Genomic DNA, 23430 nt, shown 5'->3' with positions numbered 1-23430 from the left:
ATCTACAAAATTCTGCCACTCTACCGGGGGGTACTTATTGCCAGGCTCCTAAAACCATCCATCGTCACAGCGTTCTCGCTCCTACATCCCACATTTATGTTTTAGAAGATCATGTGATATATGTTTTATAAGACTTACCCCTTATATCAAAAATTACCGGATTAGGACGAGGACTAAGAGGAGGTGAACGCTGTGAGATGGCTGGCCCAACTCGTCATCCGAGGTTATGCCGATCCCGAGCAACATCGTTTCTCGCTGGTTTATTCGCAGCAAACCCTAGCCTGGGGCTTATTTTCTTACAATCCAAAGTGGGTGCTTGCTATGTGCACCTGCTAGCTCACTGCATTGCAGCAGAGAAAAATCACTGTAGCACTGCAGTTGTTAATAAAGTTGCAATATGCAACCTTTGTAGGGGACTCAAATAACAGGACAGAAGAGCTGGGCAACACAGCTAGAGTTCAGAAGTGAGTCACTGGGGACTCAGAGTGGACTCTAGGAGGTTTATATCTGCCTAGAGTGTGGCTATACAAACCTGTGAGTAACATAGGATTGTGGCTATGAACATAGGCAGGCATAGCTATGCATAGCCTCTACATGGCAGTGCATAGCGCAGCCTGATCAATAAGTATCTAGATGTACAGCATCTTGCATTGCTCTGAGTCTAGACACTTGAGAGACTGATGGATTATCTAATCTAACACTCCCCCTTAATCCAACCAGTCTTCCCTCTTCAACAGAATGCAAGAACTCCATATACCTCCCCCTAAACCTACTCATTCCACTACATCCCAATGTTCCTCGTCATGCGATTTAGACTTGGATGGATGTTCAGCTTCCATCTCGCTCTCATGCAGCATCATAGATGCAAGGTTGTCCAGCTCATCGAACTGCTGAGTGGTGAAGTGCAGCGAGTGTTGCCGAATGTGTGCCCGAGGTGGCATAGCCGGGTGAACAAGCATGCGATGGGGATGCCGGAATGGTAATGCGTTCCAATTCGATGTCGAGCGGGGGTGGTGCTGGCCAGATACGAGTAATGGCATAATAAAAAGAAAGAAGGAGAATGGCAGGGAAGAGTGCCCCTGCAGTAATAAGAAGGGCAATGGCGAAGGTTTTCATAGTGGTGGAAGGGGTAAAGAGATGATTTGAACCGCAGCAGTGAGAATGGTATACGTGGCAGATAGATGATCCGAGGAAACACTGATCCGACAATGTCCGAGTTGTATGCTTCAAGCGGCAAGATCCGGGTTTTTGACGATTAGATCTTCAAGCCCATCATCTCACGGCAGTAGATAATCTTTGCCATGGGCAAGGGCTTTGTTAAAATGTCCGCTATCATCTCAGCAGTAGGAATATATACTGGTGCAATTCGACCTGCCTCCACAGTGTCTCGAAGCCAGAAGAAGCACAGATCCAAATGCTTCATTCTGCCATGATGTTCTGGATTTTTAGAGACACTGATTGCAGACTGATTGTCCGTGTAAAGTGTAGAGGCTTTAGAAACTGTATACCCCAGTTCTGTGAGAAGATTACGCATCCAGAGGATTTCCTTTCCTGCTTCAACTGCAGCAATGTACTCAGCTTCTGTGGTGGATTGGGCAATAAGGGACTGAAGCTTGCTACTCCAGCTGATAGCACCTGTGCCCACTTTTTCAAGGTAACCACCAGTAGAGCGACAGTTATCCCTCTCACCACCAAAGTCTGAGTCTGTGTAGGTTAGGAAGAACTCCTTTACATCACTGGGACCATAGTGCAGCCTTAAGTCCATTGTGCCCTTCAGATAGCAGAAGACATGCTTCACAGCAATCCAATGTGTAGGACCAGGATTGGCATTAAAACGTGCAAGACAACTAATGGCAAACATGATGTCTGGGCGAGTGGTGATGGCCAAATACATCAGTGCCCCTACAGCACTGAGATAAGGCACTTTGCGCATATATTCTGTCTCTTCTTGTGTCTGAGGTGCAAGGGCCTTGGAAAGCTCTGCTCCAGGATCCATAGGAGTGCTGACAGACTTGCAGTCAGAGAGACCATAACACTCCAGCATGTCCACTATATACTGGCGCTGTGAGAGTGAAATGGTGTGCTTTGCGCGGTCTCTTTTGATGTCTATGCCCAGCAGAAACTGGGTAGATCCAAGGTCTCGGAGTTTAAAATATGACTTTAACTCCTTGACAGTGTCATCAAGTGCCTTCCTAGACTTTGAAGCAAGTGTCATATCATCTATGAAGACTGGGACAATAATGCGCACATCTCCCCTGATGTACACATAAATGCTTCTGTCAGACTGAAGATGAGTGAAGCCCATTTTGGTGAGTACCTCATGGAGCTTCTTGTTCCACTGACGTGCACCTTGCTTCAAGCCATAGAGTGACTTATTTAGCCTGCAGACCATTTCTGGACCACCCTGGTGAAAGCCCTCAGGTTGCTACATGTAGATCTCTTCCTCCAAGTCTCCATTTAGGAAGGCAGATGAGATATCCACAGAGCGAAGTTCTAGATCCTCTGCTGCAGCAAGAGCTAGAATAAGACGTAATGCAGATTGACGGAATGTGGGAGCAAAGACTTCTGTGTAGTCAAAGCCAGGGCGTTGACTGTAACCCTTGGCAACTAATCTGCCTTTATAGCGCTCTACAGAACCATCTGCATTGTGCTTCACCTTAAACACCCAGCCTGAGCCTATTGCCTTTTTGCCTGGTGGCAGTGGAACAATTTCCCATGTGTTATTGGCCATTAGAGACACAATCTCTTCATTGGCCGCTTGCTGCCACTTATCAGCATCAGGACTGCCCATGGCCTGTTTATAGGTCCAAGGGTCTGCTCCAGCAGATAGACCAGCAAACTGGACTTCAACAAAGCCTGCATCTGCATCTATCACATCTAACTCATCCTCAGACTCTGCATTCTGCACAGGTGGTGGTGAAGCTCGCATTTTCCAGGTGGGCCTAACATTGCAAGGTACCCGATGCTGAGCAATTGGTCGATGATCTATAGGTTCAAATGGAGGAGGAGTTGGAACTCTATGATGGACTGGAGGATCTGGAGGTGGTGGAGTTACTGGGTGCTCTGGTGCAGGAGGTGGTGCAGGTGGATCAGCTTCTGGGGTGACTGGACAAGGTACAGGATTTGGCACATGTGCATCATCTCCCCCTAAATCCTGTCCAGGTACAGGTGCTACAGGTGGAGGAATAATGTCTGCAGGTGGAAATGACATAGGGGATGGAGGAGGAATATCAGGAGTGCATTTGAGGCCGGCGAAGTAGCGCTCATCAAAATCAGCACGTTCTGAGATTATAGTCTTTTTGGTGTCAGGATTATAGAACTTCCACCCCTTGTATCCTGCTGGATAACCAATAAACACACATTTCTGCATGTGTGGTCCCAGACCTGTATGCTGATCCTTCTGTACATGCACATAGGCAGTACAGCCCCAAACACGAAGATGGCTAACATCTGGCTTCCGCTTGTGCCACAGCTCATAGGGAGTTGCACCTTTCACCACTGCTGTAGGCAGACGGTTCCAGACATGCACCATAGATGCAATACATTCTCCCCAGAAGGAAGGAGGCAGTTTAGACTCTGCTAGCATAGCAGTGATGTCATTGTCCATTGTGCAATTGGCTCGCTCTGCAACTCCATTCTGCTGTGGCCTATTGCGGGTGGTATGTCTGCGTTCAATCCCTGCCTCCTGAGTGAACTGTATAAAGGCATTGGACATGTACTCTCCACCCTTGTCATCCTGGACAGCCTTGATTTTTGCTTCAAGCAGATTTTCAGCATAAGCTTTATATTGCTTGAAAGCATCAAAGGCTTCACTCTTGGCCTTTAGCAATAGCACAACCCTGAATTGGCTGTAATCATCTATGAAGGTGGTCCAGTACCGATATCCTGAGTGTGTACGCACAGGCAGAGGTCCATGGACATCTGTGTGAATTAATTCTAGGGGTTTGGAGGCATGACTGTCCGATGTAGGGAAGGGATTGGCATGCATTTTACCAGCCAGACATGGTTCGCAAATGAGGTCAGGCTGCTGCTTGGAATTCAGCATAAGACCAGTCACTAGCTTTTCTCTAATCATCTTTTGGACATCAGCATAGTTGTGATGAGCAAAGCGACGATGCCAGAGATTTAAATCAAGAGGGACTGTGGTTATAGCTTGGGCAGACTCTGAAGCTGGCTGTACAGTTCCATCAAGAAAGGCAGTGTAGTTCTCTGTGATAGAGGCAACAAATAGAGTCTGATGAGAGTGAAGGAAGGTCATAAACTTGGACTCTATGTGGATTCTGAAGCCTTTTTGATGAACTAAATACAGACAAGAGAGAAGATTGTTCCTGAGCCTTGGGACATGTAGCACCCTAGTAAATTCCACAGGCCTGACTGCTTTTCCTGCAATCACTGGATTAAATACAACTGTTCCCACCCCAGCAGATGTGACAATGGTGTTATCAGCAAGTTTGATTAGAATGACCAAAGGCTTGTAATTTCTAAGCCAGTGGCGATGAGGTGTCATATGAGAAGTGGCGCCTGTGTCTGCATTCCAGTCAAAGTCAGCATCAAGCTGAAGTGGGTCAGAGAGACTTGCTTTGCCAGCAGACTCTGTAACAGTGGCAGAGTCAATCTGAGTGGTATTCTGGGTGGCTGCAGCAGCAGCAGTAGCATTTGCCTTGTTTCCACGCTTAGAGCGGCGCTCTTTGCAATTTTCCTTGGCTTTCTTTGAAGCATTCTGAAAAGCATAGCAATTGGACTGTGTGTGTCCTTTGCCCTCGCAAAAATCGCAGGTGAGCTGTGAGGATGAAGCAGTGGAGAGTGCTTGATCTGCTTTGGGAGGGGAAGTGGTGCGATGACGACGATTGATTTTCTCTGTGACAAAAGCCTAGGTGACAACATCCTTGCTCAGGATGTCACGCTGAAGCAGCGTAGAGGTAAAAGCACCATATTCCTCCACAGGAAGAGCACGAATCATAGTCATAGAGGTTAACTCTTCATCCAGCTTTGTCAGATCAAAGTCATTAGGGCGAAGGTCTTTAACATGCTGCATGGCAGCATTGACCTTATTGACAAGCCCTTGGAGTGATTCCTCTGGTTGCTTTCTGATGGAGAAGACATCATCATAAGCATTGAAACGCGCTCCAGGTTTCTTCTGCAGATGAACAGCTGCAAGCTGTTCCCACATTTTGATAGGGTCATCCACCACACCAGCAAAGTGAGTGCGCTGATCTGGTTCCACCATCAAATAGATTTGACCAGCTGCTTTCTCTGCATTGGCCTCCCAAGTATCTAGTTTGGTTTGCTCAGCTGCTGTAGGTGATCCAGAGAGCTTTGGCTGTGGAAGCTTGCCATTGACAAGTCTCCAAAGGTTTGCAGAGCGCAACCAGGCAGCCATTTCACCACTCCAAGTAGGGTAATTGGAGTCATTGAGCTTGGCAAAGTTGGGAGTGTGGGTAGAGGTGGAAGACATGATGTGGAAAGGGGGGTAAAGGGATGTGTTTATGTCTGGTGCTTGGAAAAGTGCAGGATAGTCCTCAGGAGTGTGTGCAAGAAAGGAGGTATAGTAATTGTAACCAGTAAGTATTTACTGAACACCCAGTTGTACAACCGCTCAGGTCACTGGGATGATTACCAGGATTTTCCCAAGAAGGTCAAAGGCTGGCCCACTGAAGTGCACAGACCCAACAGTTGGTGTCCTTGTAAATAAAGGATATGCAGCACACTATAAGGACAAGAAAGGCACAGAAAAGTGACCAAGACAAAGCAACAGCAAAGGGGCTAGAGCGCGGGGCTCATAACCTAATAAAGTTGCAATATGCAGACTTTGTAGGGGACTCAAATAACAGGACAGAAGAGCTGGGCAACACAGCTAGAGTCCAGAAGTGAGTCACTGGGGACTCAGAGTGGACTCTAGGAGGCTTATATCTGCCTAGAGTGTGACTATACAAACCTGTGAGTAACATAGGATTGTGGCTATGAACATAGGCAGGCATAGCTATGCATAGCCTCTACATGGCAGTGCATAGCGCAGCCTGATCAATAAGTATCTAGGTGTACAGCATCTTGCATTGCTCTGAGTCTAGACACTTGAGAGACTGATGGATTATCTAATCTAACAGTTGTCTCTAAATTCAGCTGTTGGAAACCAGTCTGATTGCAAGAGAATGTCTAGAATCTGCACACACACCCAAACCATCTACTACCTGTGCAACAAATCCCAAGTCTTTAGATGAGGTTGAGGATGCTGATTTGCCCTGCAAATGGACTGGAACTCATGCAATATTTGTCTATCATCATGTTCTGCCCTAGCGAGCACCTTCCCTATGCCAGCACAGTGCAGTCAGGCCATGAGTGCACATAGTAAGCACCCAATTTGGCCTGCTTCGCGCTCCAGAAAATAACACCCGCGCTAGAGTTTACACGCAATTACGCTCGAGAAAAGCTCACTTCCATAAGCTCGGAAGAAATCGGGTGACGAGTTGGGCCAGCCGTCTCACAGCATTCACCTCCTCTTAGTCCTCGTCCTAATCCAGTAATTTTCGATAAAAAGGGTAAGTCTCATAAAACATATATCACATGATCTTCTAAAACATAAATGTGGGATGTAGGAGCGAGAACACTGTGATGACGGATGGTTTTAGGAGCCTGACTTATTGCCAGGTCTCCGATCCACTTGCTCAACTGCAAGACCACCCCAAGCACTTGATGCAGGTTGTATTCACTCTCCTTGAAACAAATTCAGCAATGTATTTGGCCGAGGAGTGAATGTCGCAGCATGCGGTGCCACTGCACCGGGGAGCAAGAGCTAGTGTGACTGGTGTCACCGACTCGGTCATACTAAATAAGGTAATATTTGGCCTGAACAAATCACAAGAAGCATGGCCCAGTATTTTTTGCACAAAAACCTCCAGAAAGGGTTAAAGTAACGTACACAGAAAAACTCTGAAAAAAGAATAAAGTATTTCTCTAGGAAAAACCGTGATTCTCAGCTGCTGATTGGACAATCAGGTTATTTCCCACGAAAATTCACTATAGTTTCTTCAAAGTTTTTTTCTCAAGCTTTACTTTATAAATTTTCTCAGGTTTTTTCTCAGAGAAATACTTGGCTATGCGTCTTGTGAATAAAAGATTTCATCGCTGCGTTTCCGGTTTCATATGTAAATGACTGTACGTTCAATGGCCTGTGGAACAAATTTTTCGCTTCCTGCGCAAAACCCAAGCTTTTGTGAACCAAATTACCAAAACTTTCCTCCCAAACCACCACATATGTCTAAATTTTAGGCCAATCCTCCAAAACCTGCGAGATCCGCCAGCCAACGGGGGTTCTGGACCTAACCTCAGGTTGGAGGGTCACATTTTGGGGGTGTTTCGCACCCAATTTTTGACGACTTTTTGGCCATTTTCGGGGGTTGAAGATCGAACATTTTGCCTCCGGCGGTCCATTTTTCGGGGATGGGCATCAGCAAAAATGGGAATTTTCTCCAAAGAGATTATAAAGGCATAATTCCATGTAACTTGCGGAATTTTTCACCAAGGAATACATTGCATCATAAACCTGAGCCAAATTGCAGAGTTGCCAACTTGGTATAATTAGTTATAAACTCTCGAAGAATTTTCCAGGTTATGAAGCTCATATAACTTCCTACAAAATTTAGTGTACCACGTAGGTGCAGACCATCCTAAACAGACCGAAACCAATTCATCCAGATCAGTCTCACAATTCTCAATAGTGGGAGTATTTTAAATTATGTCACAATATATTATTGTTACTGCTACAATATTTACAAGATATACAGAGTACTCTACATTAGACCTAATTAGGCCGACTCACCGCACCAAAACCAATAATGAACAACACTAAAAATCAACATGCTTCAGCCGTGGACATATAATAATATAGCTTGACATAAAACGCACTATATGTCACCACTCCGCTCCAGCGGCGACGAGTGGCCAACCAAGCCCGACAAACCCAGTAGATCTGTACAATATAGATACCAAGTTAGCTGCATGTAAAGGCACTCACCTGGGAGGAGCACCGGCAGAGGCTGCAAATTTATATGCAAGTGAGGGTGGCGAGAATTGTCGGCGGACGGTAGTCACGGTGTGTCGAGATTAGCCTCAGACTTGCCTCAGACATGTCTCGAAACAGCTTCGGATCTTTTTGCTGTGAGGGCCTGGACAAAAGCTTTTCATTAATGCATGCATTTGGTGCAGTATTTGGGGGCCTGAAACGACGGAAGAGCAAAGTTCGCAAAGCGTGAGTAGGCGCCCAACAGGCGCCCCTTACAATGTCCTATGTAGGCTTATGTAGGTGTCTAGAAATTCTTCCGACTTCACAACTCGGTGAGCAACCATTTCCTTGGGTTACATTGCACGACAACTCTCCCACAATGTGTATTTTAATTGTAACTTGTGTATCAATTTCTGTACTATGTAATCCTCTTTATAGACCTCTACTACCTTTATTTTGACTACTAATCGGCGTAAACGTTACTAGTCCGTTGTAACTTACACAACACCCACTAACCCGATGTCCCTGGGCCGCGGTGGTCATCGCGCTTGGCCGGTGACCGACCCGTGGTACCTTCCCACGCGCGGGCCGGTGCCCCTCGGTATATGCCGCCGGTGACCATAATGCGCCGTGTATGCCGCGCGGCCCATTTGGGCAGTAGCTAACAATTCCAGCAATAGTTGCCATACAGAATGTAAACTTCCTTGAAGGACCTTACTCCGTGCGCGAGCAGCAGTGCGCGTCGTCGTGGCAGACCGTAGCTCACCAACCCCACTCTGCCCTCCCCCCTGGGTCACAGGTCACATCTTTTCACATCTGCATGCATTCATCATCTCGGCCAGCAGTGGAACCGTGCCGCCGGAATGCACCATCGACTCCTGCGTGCGCACCACGCCAGATTGCGGTGGCATAGTGCAATAGCCGATAGAGTACAGAGAAAAAATATATCTCCCTTAGAATTTTGTATCCCACATTCCTCTATGCTGCAGGCCAATTTCACAATTCCAGCCAGACATGCCCTCAGCCTTGCACCTGCCACTGCGCATGCCCCCGCATGCCCCGCGTGCCGATGCACTCTCCACCACACACGTGAGTGAGCACAATGTGATTGCGGCCAGTGGGGGCCCGCACGTCACGCGCATGGAGCACCACCGCCGCGCCTGCATGGAGAAGCTCGCGTGGGGCAGTGGCAGCATGAGTCGGGACACATTCGCGCCGGGCGTATGGACGCGAAGGTGTTCGAGTGCGAGCAGGTGCACGACACAGTGCTCCTCGCCCCCGCGCACGTAGATCACTCGGAAGTTTTGCATTGAAAACACACGACAAGTTAGTATTGTACACTAGAGACAAGTTAGTATTGTACACTAGAGAAGGTTCTGTACAGTAGAAATAAGGTTGTTGTAAGTTAGACAGAGGGAAGCCGCCAGAAAAGACTTCGAAGGAGAAGGGGGGAAAACATTAATCATGAACCTGTTGCAGCCCGTTCACGTCTACGGATACTTCATCGCAGCCTTCAGCACCTCGAGACGTCCCGCACTGCCGGACTCCATGAGGTATTCACAGAACTTTCGTGCCCTATACCTCGGGTGATACTTCTCTTCGAGGAAGCGCAACGCGAGCTGGACGGACCAGCGCGGCTTCTGCGACAGCTCCGTGATGAGCTCGACGATCTTCTTGCGACGCCCACCTTCCGTTTTGAGCGTCGCATTGTTGTGGCGCCAGCGGTTGCCCCATTTCTCCATCAGCTCGCGCACGGGAATGTGTCCTCCAAGTCCCGCAGTCCACTCCATCCAGACCTCCATGATTGTGCTCACCAGTTGGTACCGATACGATGGGAGGAGCTCCCCCGATTTCCAAACTCATGGCTCATGCCTGTTGAAGGTGTCTTCACCATATGCGCGCTGAAGCTCTTCTCGTCGCGCCGACCGTGAACCCGTGTATGCCGGCACCGCAATGGGTGGAACGAGCCCCGGGACCACCAATGATGTGGGAGCGGCTGATCCCGTGGAGCCGGGTGAAGTGGCATTTGCGAGGAGCGACACTGAACTGCTCGGCAGCTCTGTAACAGATGCTGTGATTAATGGCGCAGCGGGAGTCACCGCACTGCCTCCGGGCCCGTCGCTGCCATGGAAGTTGATCATGATAATGGGCGGGGCGACAGTGGGAGGTGCAGCTACAGGTGCAGCAGGTGCAGAGGTTGTCGGGCTCGGATCGGGGCCCACAAAGGCTGCAGCTGAGATCACGGTGGAGGTCAGAATCATGAGAACATCTCCGCGTGTGAAGACCCGTACCTGGCCTCGACTTGTGAGTGTTTCTGGAGTTCACCAGCATGCCGATCATGCCTTCCATCTTGACCATCCTCTCCGACATGTCGGCCATCTGCCGGTTGTTCTCCTCATACTGCCTCTTCTGCTCCATAAGGACGCCGGTGGTCGCACCCCGCAGGCTGGTTATCAGATGCTCGGGAAGGTTCTGATATGCTACGTGGGCCTGTTCTTCTGCTTCTCGGATGGCGGGCATCGCCTCGCTGACAAAGCGGTGAAAAGCGGGGGTGTTGAACGGTGCAAATCTGAAGATGGGGGCAGATGGATGCATCGTGCACAGGAGGGCTGCGTCTTGAAGCAGAATGCGGCGCAGCCATACCAAAAGTCGGAGAAAGTGGCGCAGGGCATAATCTTGAGCCAATGGGTTCTCTCGGACGCGAGCCTCGAGAGTGACCTGCTCTCGCTCAACCCAGGGAAAAATCTGCGCAAGGAGTTCGGGCGGCGGATCTGACAGCAGTGTGGCTTGATCAGTCACACAGGGGGGTGCACGTATGTAACCAACTACTCACCGAGAGCGTCACGCGGGAGGCAATATGTCTCCGGCTTTCGACCATTGAACATGGCCGCACCGAGGAGGGCATCCACTGGAAACGTTCATTCGTAGCACTGGCGGAAGGACCCGTTCTCGTTCCATCTGCCGAGTGCTTTCGTCCCGCTGACCGTGGCACCATGCGCCCACGCAGTCTGCGCGACATAACTTCAGCCGGCGTGGGTGACCTTGGTGATTGATATCTCGTTCTCCTTGTGAATGCCTCTCAGCCTGTCGCGGTGGTCTGTGGACGAGGGTCAGCTCGGGCGGCACTGCGATGATGAGCAGGCAGCGGGGACACTCACTGTCGTATGACATAGGGGATGCGGGTTGTTTGCCCCAGAACACGTGGTAGCCATACCAGTCACGGCGCCCGTACTCACCGCAGGCTGCGTCGTCGAAATCCGGAAGCAACTCAGGCAGCGGCAGATGGAGGACATGGAAAAAGCCAAAAAAAAGCAAGGCCAGCCCTCCGACAGGGCAGAGTTCGACCTCCCGGTGACGGATGGCACCGTGCTCATCCAGACGGCCCTGTTGGTTGTGCTTGGCATTATCCGCCAGTGTGGCAAGCACCTGATAGCAGCGTGAGTGCTATTGACATCTACCTCAAATCCTTGACGCACCGGAACTCTGTACCCGGCACGAACATCATCCATGGGGATCGACGACATGAACAGGTCTGACCACTCGAGGATGCGCGAGCTCTCCCCACGGAATGCCATCATCGATGACAGGAGGAGCATTGCGCAATCGCGCAAGCCGAGCCAAATTTGCTTGCTGCCAGAAACGTCGGTCAAGCACCAGATCGAGCAGCGTTTGAGCTCCTCTGGTGTGTACGTGTCTTGAAACAGATGTCGTTCATCAGTGAATCAAGCAGTTGCGAGCTTCAGCGATTCTCACCTCCAGAACTTCCCATGGCTTTGAGAGCCTGTGCCTTGTCGATGCGCTTCGGCTCCTGATGCTTCGTGGAAGACTCCGCAGTGTGGACGTGGATGTCTGAGCGCAATGATACCTGTGCATCGGGGTCCTCCTTGTACAGATAGGCATTGTTGCGGCGCCAGCTCTCAAGCGCGCTGATCACCTGCGAGACGTGCGACTTGCCCACGTTCGATCCTGCAACGGTGTCGTTCTTGCCATATCGACGCTGCGATCCGAGACATGTCAGCTGCAGTGGTCGCCATTGCAAGGCATGAGAAAAGCGCGGCTCACCTTTTCGCACGACATCTCATACTCCAAGAAGAAGGAGGCTTTGAGAGCGGTAATAGGAAATGCCGGGACAGGCACTTCATCGGGTGCCTTCTGGCGGCGCTCAGTCTGGAAGGCTGTCCAGTATTTGATGTAGTTTTGCACGTGGTGATCGTAACTCGAACCGGTCTGCTTGTCGTCTTGATCCAACTTGGCCTTCTTGACACGCGCGTCATGCGACTCGAGCTCCAGTTGCGCGATCGACTGCTGGAGTGAACCGGCAACAGTGGCGAGTGCAGCAGCGCCCGCCACGACACGAGGAGCACCAGGGCGAGAGACAGCACCGCACGCAGAAGCGGGGTGCGGCGATCCTTCGCGGTTTGTTGTCCGCAGGCCTGGGACCTCGGGCAGCATGATCGGGGACCTTCGCGGCATCTCGTAGTGCACGAAAGTGGATGCGACGGCGGGCCCGCCATCGCCCATCGTCGCGTGGTTATTGGAGTGTCGCTGCGCGAGGCCGCTGATGGCAACCTCGCGCTGCCGCTTCCTCGGAACTGCAGGAGAGGGCGGGTCATATGAGACCACTCGAAATTGCTGCGGCCGCGACGATCCCATCGTCGTGTGACTTCGCCGATGGCGAGGACCGTCAAGAGGACGGGAGGATGGGTCGGTGGTTCAGAGGTGTGCCGGCCGACGGCGGCGTCTTCGCGGCAAGCCCTCGAGCTGGCGCGGGGTGCCGCAGTCTGGGTGAGCACGATTGAGCTTGCGCGGGTCTCTGTCTGCCGTGATGACGTGGCTGGGAGAGCAAGGGACTTGGAAGTGCCACCTGAGTATAGTTAGAACCATTAGCGGTGCTCGAGGACTGAAAGAGGAGGGGCTTACACACACGAAAGATACAGGATCTTTCGACGTGCCGACTGTGCAGGTCGGACGTGATGTGCACCACCGTTTTGAAGGAGAACGAGCCGGGGGCCTTTTATTTGATGGCGCGAAGGCGACGGCGTGAAGGGCGCGCAGTCAGGGACACGGCGACGGGACGGGGTGCGATCGCCATGGGGAAATGTAAGGGTTGCGGCACGAGGCAGGCCCCAAAGGGTGGGATGACCGGCAGGAAAAAAAAAAAGAGAGAATTGAATCTGGTTGTACGGTAGAAAAACGCACCACCTGGTGACCGCGAATCGAGCGCGGGCACCGTGTCCTCTTCGGTTGCAGCAGAATATGGGGGAATTAGGACAGAGCGGATGTAACTAACTTGCGAGTAAAATACGGAGAAGGTGAAGGCCGGGAGGTTGCTGGGCGGTTCCACGCGCCTAAGAATGCGGCATCATCGGTGCCAGCTTCGTGTGCTTTGAGAGACGGCGGGCGCCGCTGAGTGCGCGAATGCGCGGTGCGAGAGCAAACGCGATGCTCGTGACGAGCTCGCTGGCCGCGAGCGTGAGCGGGAAAGAGTGTGTCGGCGCGTTCAACGCCGTTCGTCGTCGCGTTCAGGGAAAATCGAGCGACCGCCGTTCGTGGCGAGACGGTCTTGGACGGTCCAGCTGGCCGCGCGTGAGATGCGCGCGTGCGAGATGGGCTTGCACGCGCCGGGTGTCGGTCGGGCGAACGCGCTTCTTGACACGTTTGTTGTGCTTGATGCCTCGGCTCGGGCTCTTGTGGAGAGGCTAGGGAAAGAGGCGGGGACCGCTGCACGGCGGCGGCGACGGCAGTTGGCGGTGTGCGGTGCGGGGGAGGCGGGGTGGTCGACGTCGCGTTAGGTGCGCACGAGCCTCGTTGCCCTGGGGCTGAGCGTGCTTGCTGCTTTTGGGGGGGGGGGGGGGTCACCAGCCGAGTCCTGACGCCCAGTCAAAAACCTGTATGACGAGAAAGGACGAGAAAGGAATAAATATTAAGACGTAGAAATACTCCATTTTGGTTCGAAAACTGGACTATTTTATTTTGAGAGCGGACAGCTTCAAAGAAAAAAGGAGCAGAAATATGCTCTGTATGCGCGTTTCGAAACCGTTAGGCCCAGGTATATAACTGTCCGATGTCAACCAGATTCATCCTCGACCCGTAGAATACATTCCGTTCCCTTTAGCTACACATCGATAGTCTTCGATAGACTGAGATGAGGTCCGTTGTCCTTCGATATCGTTCGTTGCTGTCTGAGTAAGCCAGCGCCCGCCCCCGCCCCTGCGCCCCATGCCCTGCACCCTGCGCCCTGCACCGCGCTCGCCTCGCTCCCCCTCTGCAACGTGCTCCACGCCCCACAACCATCACCCGTGCTGCCCGCCTCCACATGCAACAGAATTCGGATACCCAGCCACAACCCTGGGCATCGACATCAGTACGGTTCGAAAGAGAAACATGGAAAAATACCTAAGTCACTCAAGAGGCACCTGCGATGTTCGCGTTCGATTTATTAGTGGCCTTGGTCGCTCTACTAGCCTTTCTTTTTGCAGCCTCCTCCGTCTTTGCAGCAGTCTTCTTGGTCGCACTGAGAACCTCGTATTTCTGCATGCAGCGACAAGAATGAGTAAGGAAGAATACCATAGTACATTGCATTACCTTCCTGGTTTCTGCGTCTACAGCTGCCCAAGCAGCGCTGAATTCGTCGCGTGATTTCCCTTGATTCGTTGGGAGCCAGTTGATGGCAAACAAATTACTTGTGGGAGAGAGATTGGCAGTGAGCGTGGGCAAACAGGCATAACCGATGTCACGTACGATGCATCATTAGACTTGTTCGCTTTCATCTTGGGTGATTTGCGCTTCAGCTTTGCAGGTGCGTCCGCAGTGGTCGCTCCGAGATCACTATCGGCAGGTGCTACACCCGTACCGGCCGTACCACTTGCACTCGTAGTTTTGGACTGGGTGGGGAGAGAGTAAGGAGTAGGTGGATCGAACTCATCAGCACTGTAGAACCATCAGACAGTGAGTGAGATGCTCCCCAAAGAGAGGAGGTACATACAGTGGATCGAAAGGCTGGTTACGCAAATAGACGTGAGTATGAGAAGATAAACGCGAGCATGAGGATGTGAGCCACAGACCACGACTAGTGGAATGCTTTGTGCATCTACGTGCGTCGTGTGCAGGGCTACAACGGATGTGCTGGGGACAGTACTATCTGGTCGCAATTGAGTAGGATCTAAATGATAGAATAGAATAGAATAATGAGATCGGTAATAAAATTAGTTGTATGCACCATCACCTGAGACGTCCACGTTGGCGGACTCGGAAGACGAGGCGTGAGGCTGATGTTCGGGCAGCCGAGAATCTAGCATGGATGATTGAATTGCCAGCGTGGCATCTATGTCGGCGGACGAAGACGAGGCGTTAGACTGAGTTTCTGGCAGTGGTGAATCTAGCGTGGAAGACTCAGCACGGTTAGAGCAGAAAACTGAAGTAATATTGAAGGTACTATAGTAGTCGAGAGACGAGGTGGGACACGTCGATGGCGCATCGACTGCACTGACAGTAGGAGGGCTAGCGAGACTAGAGTAATACTTTCGGATGTGTCGGTGTGCTCTCCGGGATTATGTCATGGTCCTAGCATCTGGGACACTTTGTTCCAGGACAGAGAAACTTTACATGACTAGTGATTCAAAAATGCGCTGCTAAAAACAGGCCGAGAAGACGATGTCAAGTCACATATAAGCGCCGAGTCTGTCGCATCTTCTATAAGCTTAGATCTCCTCCGACTTATTCCGCTTGTCATCGTTTGTATCCGTTCCAGACATACGGGTTTTTGACTGGGCCTGACGACCGGCGTGTACAGGGCTGGTGACCCTTCGATTCCTTTTAGGGGGGGTCACCGCCGTGGTCACCAGGGTGGAGCGGTGACCCGTAATATACTCTATGTATTCGGTGTAACCTTATATAATATTTTCCCGTTTTTGCTGATGGGTGCATCGGAGCTCTCAGTGGATTCGCGGGGGTCCTCCTATGTTCAAGTTCCGCAAACGGCTGTAATGTTGAAGCATATCATTTCGAAGTACCCCTCTTCTTTAACGTGTGGGTTTCCATCTATGATTCTGAGAATGACCAAGCTCATCCATACAATTTGAACAGTGTCTGATATCGCGAGTACGCGGCGAGGGGGGAAGGCGTCCAGGGGATGTCTAACGGATCTAGAGCGGGACCAAGCGCAGCTCAGTCTCGTGCGATAGCAAACGAGTGACTGTATTAATACTAACCTAGAGCGGGACCAAGCACAGCTACTACAGGTCAGTAAGGAGATAAAAGGTAGGTAAAGAAAGTATTCACCTCAGTCTCGTGCGATAGCAAACGAGTGACTGAGGTGCATCGTCCGAACGTCCGCCAGTACTACCTATGTGATTACGTAAGTAATGTGGTGGCGTAAATACCGTACTACTCTGCCCGTGTCGCAATGTATGTACTTCAACACGCCCACTCAGAGTGACAGGGAATAGAGTATATAAATGAAAATACTTAAGCCAAGCCCATCCCCGCTGAAAACTTCTCATGCTTCTCACGAGGAAGCCCCTTTGTCAAGACATCAGCAACCTGATTTCCGGTAGGAACGTACTCAGGTTCGATCTCGCCGGAGTCATACTTCTCGCGGATGAAGTGGTAGCGGACGGCAATGTGCTTGGTGCGTTCATGGAAAGCAGCATTTTTGGATAGCACGATGGCGGACTGATTGTCGATGAGCAATGGAGTAGGGCCCTTCTGAACCTGTCCAATCTCCGAGAGGAAAGTGCGAAGCCAGACTGCTTCCTTTGTACCATGAGCTCCAGCCATATACTCAGCTTCAGTGCTGGACTGCGCCGTCGAGTGCTGCCTCTTTGAAGACCAGCTGACAGCGCCTTCCGATATGAGGAAAACAAAACCTGTGACCGATCGACGGTCATTGACGTTCGCTGCCCAATCTGCATCCACGTATCCGAGAAGGGGTTCCTTCTCCTTGGTAGTGCCACAATAGACAAGCTTCTTGTCTGCTGTCCCACGCAGGTAGCGATAGACTCGCATAAGAGCAATCCAGTGCTCCTTGCCTGGTGTTGCAGCATGCTGGCTCAACGCACCCACTGTGAACGCAAGGTCGGGGCGAGTCCCGATCATTGCATACATGAGAGAGCCAAGTGCGCTCTGGTAAGGCTTCGGGTCGATCTCCGCCTCCGAGAGCTTGACAAGCTTCTGGTTCTGTGCCATAGGTGTGCTGACCGGGCGGCAATCGGCCATACCATGTTGTGCGAGACACTTCTCGACATACTGGTGTTGCGAGAGCTCGAGGACACGGCGAGGACGATCACGAGTGATTTCCATGCCGAGGAGCCACCGTGCTTCGCCAAGGTCAGTCATCTCAAAGCGAGACTTGAGATCTTCCTTGAGGGTGGTGACAGCAGTGAGGTTGTCAGAAAGAATGAGCATGTCATCGACATAAATGGCGATAATGAGGAGAATACCGTCATCATTCTTGTAGAACACGCTGTGGTCCGAGTGGCAGCGGGTGAACCCAAGCGCCTCGAACTCAGCACAGATCTTCTTGTACCACTCACGTCCAGCCTGCTTAAGACCATAGAGGGCCTTGTTCAGCTTCCAGACGAGGCTGTTGGACCTGCGGAAGCCAGGGGGAACCTTCATGTAGATCTCCTCATCAAGATCACCATTCAGGAATGCCGATTTGACGTCCATCTGGTGGATCTCGAGGTTGAGCTTGGCAGCAAGAGCAAGTAGTGTTCGGACAGAAGCGAACTTTGCGACGGGTGCAAAGGTTTCGTTGAAGTCGAGGCCCTCAACCTGTGTAAAGCCCTTGGCAACAAGTCGAGCCTTGTACTTCTCGATTTCACCGTCCGGTCCACGCTTAATCTTGAAGACCCACTTGCAGTCTATGACCTTGCAATTCCGTGAGCGCTCCACTTCGTCGTAGAGCTCCGCTTTGACAAATGCGTGTAGCTCCTCTGCGCACGCAGCCTTCCAGCACGCATCATCGGGGCGTGACATCGCCTCCTCGTAGGTCTGTGGTTCATCCCAGCTTGTGGCTTTGTGAGCATTCTCTGCATCGCCCACTTCCTCTGCGTTCTCCGAGTCTGCCGCTGCGGCATCAGTGCCCACTCCACCCACATCATCCTGGCCCTTCGGTTTCCGTGTGTAGGAGGACACGAAATAGCGGTCATCATCGGCCGCCACCGGTGCCGTGCGCGTTCGACCTGAACGGCGCAGTTCCGGAGCCGGGGGAGGAGGTGGTGGTGGCTGCGCGGTGCGCGCAGCGTGACGCCAGCACCTAATTTCGGGCAGTGGAACGTCGTCGTCGCTGTCCTCATCCGTGTTGTCATCGTCATCCTCGTCGTCGCTGTCGTCCACATCCAGGAGTGCAGGTGTGTCCTCATCTTCATCTGAGACATCTTCAACAGTGGGTCTTGGCGGGCGCGGAGACGGCGGCAGCTGCGGCCGCGCGTCGGGCGCCTCCTGCGTAGGTGTGACGTCAATTGTGACGCGACTGGGTGCGACTTCGGTGCCTTCGTCGAAATACACGTCGCGGGATTCGACGATGCGGCCGGTCGCTCTGTGAACCAGACGGTAGGCCTTGCGATTTGCGGCAAACCCCAGGTGCGTGCACTCGAACATTTTCGAGTCGAGTTTCTGACGTTTTTCCTTCGGAACGTGGACATAGGCTTTGCAGCCGAAAACGCGGAGGTGCGCCACGCTCGGCTTGTTTCCGGTGTAGGCCTCGTGTGGTGTGAGGTTGTCAGGGAGAGTGCGAGTTGGAACAGAGTTAAGGATGTGTACTGCATGTAACACAGCATCACCCCAGTATGTGTTCGGCAGTCCAGCATCATTGAGCATGCTCCTGGCCATCTCCTCGATAGTGCGGTTCATCCGCTCGGAAACGCCGTTCTCCTGTGGAGTGTAGGCATTCATCTTTTCGTGGTGGATGCCCTTCTCCTTTAGGTACGCTTCGAATTCCTTCGACTCGTACTCACCGCCACCATCAGTCCGCAGGATATTGGCACGCTGCCCGGTCTCGACCTCAGCTCGTTCAACAAAAGCTTTGAAGTGTGAAAGCGCTTCATCCTTCGTCTTCATGAGGTTGGCGACAAGGTGGTGCGTGTGTCCGTCGATGAACGTGATGAAATAGCGGTGGCCGGACCGCGTCTGAGTCTGCATGGGACCACAGACATCGGAGTAGGTGCGATGGAGAATGCGGGGATTCTCGACATCCGACTCCTTCGGGATTGGCTGGCGTGTCTGCTTGCCATGGAGACAGGGCTTGCAGGTGACGTTACTCACCTTTTCTCCGACGATCGACATGCCCTTGACCATTCCCTTTCGCACCATCTTCAGCACGGAGTCTACGGAGATGTGACCAAGGCGGCGATGCCAGACCTGAGCACTCGCACTGGATGTTGTCTCCTTAGCAACAAAAGCGTGGAGTGGGGGATCATCCATGGAGTCATCGTAAGAGGGAGGGAGATCTTTTGCCTGCAGGATGTAGGTACACTCGGGGAGCTGCGTGGTCACGTCGAGAACATAGAGATTTCTCCGCATGTACCCAGTGGCGCTAAGTCGGCCCTGGGCATTGCTGATGCGACACGTACCATCAGCGAACCTAACATCGTAGCTGTTGCGGTCAAACTTCGAGACAGAGAGCAGGTTGCCATTGAGATCTGGGACATGGAGAACTTCCTGCACAATGCCAGTGTTCGTTGAGCCATGGTCGACTGCTGCACGGAGTGTGACCTGACCGATACCAACGGCGAGGATAAAGCGCTCATCTCCGAGGTAAACACGCTTGGGTGTAGCGAGGGCACGGTAGTTTACGAACCACTCGCGGTGAGATGTCATGTGGGAGGAAGCTCCTGAATCAACAATCCAGCGGTGGAGGTCATCACCACGTGCCAACTCCTCAGCAACGAAGAGGCGGAGCGTCTCGGAGTCAGCCTCACCGACACTGGCGATCTTCGCAGATTCCTTTGCATCAGCAGCCTTCTCAGCTTTCTTGTCGCCCTTCGCTGTGGCGCCCTCCACCTGGCTCACCTTGAACTTCCGACACTCGTCCTTCGTGTGACCAGTGTAGCCACAGAAAGCGCACTTGCCCTTCTTCTTCTTGTCCTTGTCCTTCCCCTTCGACTTCGACTTGGTATCAGCATGCTTCGCAATGAGCGCAGATGCTGCGGTCGTCTCGCCACGTCGCTTCTCCTCGCTAAGGACCTCATTGACGACCTTCTCGACTGTGAGTTTCGAGTCAGAGGCCATAAGGATAGTGCGAAGGGTTGAATAGGATGGAGGAAGGGAGATAGCCATAGCGATGGCGATGAGCGTGTCGTCTAGCGTTAGCCCGAGTGTCTCGAGGATGTGGGCCTTCTGCTGCATCGTGTTGAGCTGCGGCTCTAGCGGCAACTCGTCACTAAGTGTGCTGCGGAAAAGGTCGCTGATGAGATAGGCTAAGGTTTGCTTGCCTCTGCCCTCGTAACGTCTGTTCAACTTCTCCCAAGCGTCCTGTGCCGTCATCGAGTACATCACACCGTTAAGCGGCTCGTCCTTGAGCGTCAATGTGATCTGCGCGAGAGCCTCATTGTTCCGGACATCCCACTCCGCCTTCTTCATAGTATCCACTGTTCCGGGGTCGGCTTCGGTGCCGTCGATGAGCGAATAGAGACCACGCAACCGGAGGATGGTAGTCGTGCGGTACTTCCACGTCTGGAAGTTTCCGCCATTGCTTTCGAGGAACGGGACATCGTAGAGGCGCTTCGACTCAGCTTTGGAGCTGGCCTGAGATATCGGCGGGTATAGAGACATGGTTCGACAGGGGTGTGAACGAGAGAAGCAGGTTGTGGGAAAGGAAGGTGATGACGAGCGATTGAGTTCTCGATATTTCCGATGCTGTCAGATTCAGTTGGAGCCGGGGCTCATAACCTATCGCGAGTACGCGGCGAGGGGGGAAGGCGTCCAGGGGATGTCTAACGGATCTAGAGCGGGACCAAGCGCAGCTCAGTCTCGTGCGATAGCAAACGAGTGACTGTATTAATACTAACCTAGAGCGGGACCAAGCGCAGCTACTACAGGTCAGTAAGGAGATAAAAGGTAGGTAAAGAAAGTATTCACCTCAGTCTCGTGCGATAGCAAACGAGTGACTGAGGTGCATCGTCCGAACGTCCGCCAGTACTACCTACGTGATTACGTAAGTAATGTGGTGGCGTAAATACCGTACTACTCTGCCCGTGTCGCAATGTATGTACTTCAACATCTGATATATAAAGGTCGATGACTGCCAAACGGTTTCGACGCTCCTTCGTAGTTACAAATGTTTCATTTGACGATTGTCGCTGTCCTTGTCGCTATCTCTGTTGGGACGGTTTCGGCGCAAGCACTGCTGGTCAGAGGGAACAGAGGTAATTCACACAGTATCAGTCCAATAATCCTCAAAGCCGCTCATGCATTTATAACATGGCAATCACCTCCTATGCTGAGCCCACCCAGCCCGGGGAAATTGCTGCAGGTGTGTTTTGTATTTTCTTGATTTATGGTGTGGCTATGTTAATTTGTGTAAGACGTTATGCGAAGCGAACTCGTGTGGATCAAACGCGCCACGGAAACCCAAGTTGTCACTATTCCGTCTCAGCCTGTCGTTGTGCATCAGAAAGACTCTTAAGAACACTAAATAGAAGTCAGTGAGCACGAGGTGAGTCATTGTTGACATTCAACAGGAAGTATGGATGGTGATGTCAATCTCAGCGTGCGACGTGGATGCATTGTCTTGCTGGAGTATGTCTCGCACTGCGCCTACTATATACCACTCGCATATGCTAGATTGTTTACGTGGGGTTTGACAATGAAATGCAGATGCTTCAAATATACCTATGAACATATCCTTTGGGCTTGCCGTCGCACACTATGGGTCCCCTGTCATAAAGTGGCTCAGCAATAGACTGAGTATACGCAAGCCAAACAGTCACTCTTCCATGGCGTTGTCGGCATCGGCATGATCCTCGCCATACTGTTCGCCTCCTTGTTCCACTCCATTGGAACCCTCTCTGGTCCGCGCACGAAGCGCAGCGCCTGGGTAAAGATACTGTCAACGATAGCGGCAGTGAATGAATCAAACAGTGGACGTACCTCCGCTACGTGAGAGTGGCTTCGCATATTGCTTGAGCCAATCTTCTGATTCCCAAACTAATACCGAAACGTATGAGTGAACTGCTCTGTGAGAGATTTAGACGCCTTCCACTTACTGGCCCTGTTTCCTGCGCCTTGAGTGGGTCCCCTCATGGGTCGCGCAAGGTTTACTCTCAGAACGCGACCGTTCAACTCATTCAGATCCATGTTGTCGATCGCATCTTGAGCATCCGCAGTAGACGAATATGTCACGAACGCAAATCCTCTGTGCTTCGTCTCTGCGAACTACTGAGCTTGCAAGAAGTGCGGATGGACGTAGAAGGGCAGCTCACCGATCTGCTGAGATGGATTTGTCGGAGCAAGAGGGATCTGCACCTCTATGATATCTCCTACGTTTGGGAACCTCGGGATGAAGTTGAGGAAGTTCGAATGCGAGAGACTTACCGAACGTAGCGAAATTTTCGAGCAGTACACTTTCATCGACCTCATCTCCGATGCCACCTACGAAAACGGTTTTCTTCGTTCTTGTTCCCTCCTCCATGATGCTCCTGCAGCGTTCGCGAACAAGAGGCAGTTCTCACGTGTCTACACAGATGTCGCATCATAGACACGGTCCGCGACATCCGGGTCGACGAGACGCTCAGCAAATTCACATCTGTTCACAGAGAAGCTTCACACCCATCTTCCTCGCCATCGACTTCCGTGATACAGAGTTGAAAGCCTTGCGACTGCTATCAAGCTAGTCAGTACTTCAGTTCGCGCGGCCTTTCGACCATTCCTAGGTCCAGGTTTCAGCCTCGAGGTCGATGTTCACGCCGCGATGGCGCGCTTGGTAAGTTTTGGGAAGATTATCCCTCGCATTATCATCCGTAGACGGCTCGGCCCATTCTCTCCCGTCTCTTGTGAGAGATGCAATCCTTTTGGAGCTCGCGCTTTTATATCTAATACTGCCAGGCGCTGGGATGAACAAAAGGACACTGATGCCATGTCCAAGTCTTGCCCTCCTCGACGCCTTGCGGCGCGGTCACTTTACGGGTATGAGAAAATCCGTATGTGTACAAATCTCACTTCTTATCAGGTAATCTTTTCTTACCATCCTGTGCGCCCTCAGTGACTTCCTGAGAATGCTGTGGGATCCGGACTCTTTACATGACGCTTGTTTTTGCTGGTGCCGTCTGCCTTACCGGTGTACACTAGCCGTCTACACGCCAGACTGAAGTGCGCTATACCGTATACGCACCACGGTTCAGCCGCGTCAGCGCCTTGGATGAGATCCGTCTCCTTGTTTGTCTTTCTATTTCTAGCAGAATATTCTCCTGTTCGCTCGAGCATAAAGTGCT

At 51.8% G+C, this 23430-nt stretch overlaps 11 protein-coding genes across 11 annotated transcripts; 2 read left to right on the top strand and 9 right to left on the bottom strand.

Annotated features, from left to right (window-relative positions):
* Positions 1 to 773: 773 nt before the first annotated feature.
* Positions 774 to 1040, bottom strand: SCP_0403410 (hypothetical protein; the record flags this gene model as incomplete). The annotated part of the gene is made up of 1 exon (XM_027757077.1): positions 774 to 1040. One exon carries the CDS (start codon positions 1038 to 1040, stop codon positions 774 to 776), a length of 267 nt encoding a protein of 88 aa, XP_027612878.1.
* A 215-nt stretch (positions 1041 to 1255) lies between these two features.
* Positions 1256 to 2305, bottom strand: SCP_0403400 (Putative transposon Ty5-1 protein; the record flags this gene model as incomplete). Its single annotated transcript, XM_027757076.1, has 1 exon — positions 1256 to 2305. One exon carries the CDS (start codon positions 2303 to 2305, stop codon positions 1256 to 1258), a length of 1050 nt encoding a protein of 349 aa, XP_027612877.1.
* A 120-nt stretch (positions 2306 to 2425) lies between these two features.
* SCP_0403390 (hypothetical protein) lies at positions 2426 to 4075 on the bottom strand (the record flags this gene model as incomplete). Its single annotated transcript, XM_027757075.1, has 1 exon — positions 2426 to 4075. One exon carries the CDS (start codon positions 4073 to 4075, stop codon positions 2426 to 2428), a length of 1650 nt encoding a protein of 549 aa, XP_027612876.1.
* A 795-nt stretch (positions 4076 to 4870) lies between these two features.
* SCP_0403380 (hypothetical protein) lies at positions 4871 to 5455 on the bottom strand (the record flags this gene model as incomplete). Its single annotated transcript, XM_027757074.1, has 1 exon — positions 4871 to 5455. One exon carries the CDS (start codon positions 5453 to 5455, stop codon positions 4871 to 4873), a length of 585 nt encoding a protein of 194 aa, XP_027612875.1.
* A 4034-nt stretch (positions 5456 to 9489) lies between these two features.
* Positions 9490 to 10884, bottom strand: SCP_0403370 (hypothetical protein; the record flags this gene model as incomplete). Its single annotated transcript, XM_027757073.1, has 4 exons — positions 9490 to 9795; positions 9949 to 10232; positions 10291 to 10770; positions 10833 to 10884. 4 exons carry the CDS (start codon positions 10882 to 10884, stop codon positions 9490 to 9492), a joined length of 1122 nt encoding a protein of 373 aa, XP_027612874.1.
* Positions 10885 to 11022: 138 nt separating this feature from the next.
* Positions 11023 to 12652, bottom strand: SCP_0403360 (hypothetical protein; the record flags this gene model as incomplete). Its single annotated transcript, XM_027757072.1, has 5 exons — positions 11023 to 11096; positions 11158 to 11425; positions 11476 to 11693; positions 11753 to 11996; positions 12062 to 12652. 5 exons carry the CDS (start codon positions 12650 to 12652, stop codon positions 11023 to 11025), a joined length of 1395 nt encoding a protein of 464 aa, XP_027612873.1.
* Positions 12653 to 13590: 938 nt separating this feature from the next.
* SCP_0403350 (hypothetical protein) lies at positions 13591 to 13791 on the top strand (the record flags this gene model as incomplete). The annotated part of the gene is made up of 1 exon (XM_027757071.1): positions 13591 to 13791. One exon carries the CDS (start codon positions 13591 to 13593, stop codon positions 13789 to 13791), a length of 201 nt encoding a protein of 66 aa, XP_027612872.1.
* A 323-nt stretch (positions 13792 to 14114) lies between these two features.
* On the bottom strand, positions 14115 to 15297 carry SCP_0403340 (hypothetical protein; the record flags this gene model as incomplete). Its single annotated transcript, XM_027757070.1, has 7 exons — positions 14115 to 14347; positions 14416 to 14530; positions 14585 to 14681; positions 14741 to 14929; positions 14985 to 14998; positions 15064 to 15161; positions 15219 to 15297. 7 exons carry the CDS (start codon positions 15295 to 15297, stop codon positions 14115 to 14117), a joined length of 825 nt encoding a protein of 274 aa, XP_027612871.1.
* Positions 15298 to 16465: 1168 nt separating this feature from the next.
* On the bottom strand, positions 16466 to 20773 carry SCP_0403330 (Retrovirus-related Pol polyprotein from transposon TNT 1-94; the record flags this gene model as incomplete). The annotated part of the gene is made up of 1 exon (XM_027757069.1): positions 16466 to 20773. The coding sequence occupies one exon, from the start codon at positions 20771 to 20773 to the stop codon at positions 16466 to 16468; it is 4308 nt and encodes a 1435-aa protein (XP_027612870.1).
* Positions 20774 to 21238: 465 nt separating this feature from the next.
* SCP_0403320 (hypothetical protein) lies at positions 21239 to 21639 on the top strand (the record flags this gene model as incomplete). Its single annotated transcript, XM_027757068.1, has 3 exons — positions 21239 to 21366; positions 21455 to 21473; positions 21526 to 21639. The coding sequence occupies 3 exons, from the start codon at positions 21239 to 21241 to the stop codon at positions 21637 to 21639; spliced, it is 261 nt and encodes an 86-aa protein (XP_027612869.1).
* A 287-nt stretch (positions 21640 to 21926) lies between these two features.
* On the bottom strand, positions 21927 to 22631 carry SCP_0403310 (Peptidyl-prolyl cis-trans isomerase E; the record flags this gene model as incomplete). The annotated part of the gene is made up of 5 exons (XM_027757067.1): positions 21927 to 22033; positions 22091 to 22147; positions 22207 to 22368; positions 22423 to 22479; positions 22535 to 22631. 5 exons carry the CDS (start codon positions 22629 to 22631, stop codon positions 21927 to 21929), a joined length of 480 nt encoding a protein of 159 aa, XP_027612868.1.
* Between the last annotated feature and the right edge of the window lie 799 nt (positions 22632 to 23430).

Source organism: Sparassis crispa (genome assembly GCF_003851025.1).
Source record: "Sparassis crispa DNA, contig_000003F, whole genome shotgun sequence".
Lineage (NCBI taxonomy): Eukaryota > Fungi > Basidiomycota > Agaricomycetes > Polyporales > Sparassidaceae > Sparassis > Sparassis crispa.
The sequence above is the reverse complement of the archived record's forward strand: the minus strand, read 5'-3'. Positions and strand labels throughout refer to the sequence as shown.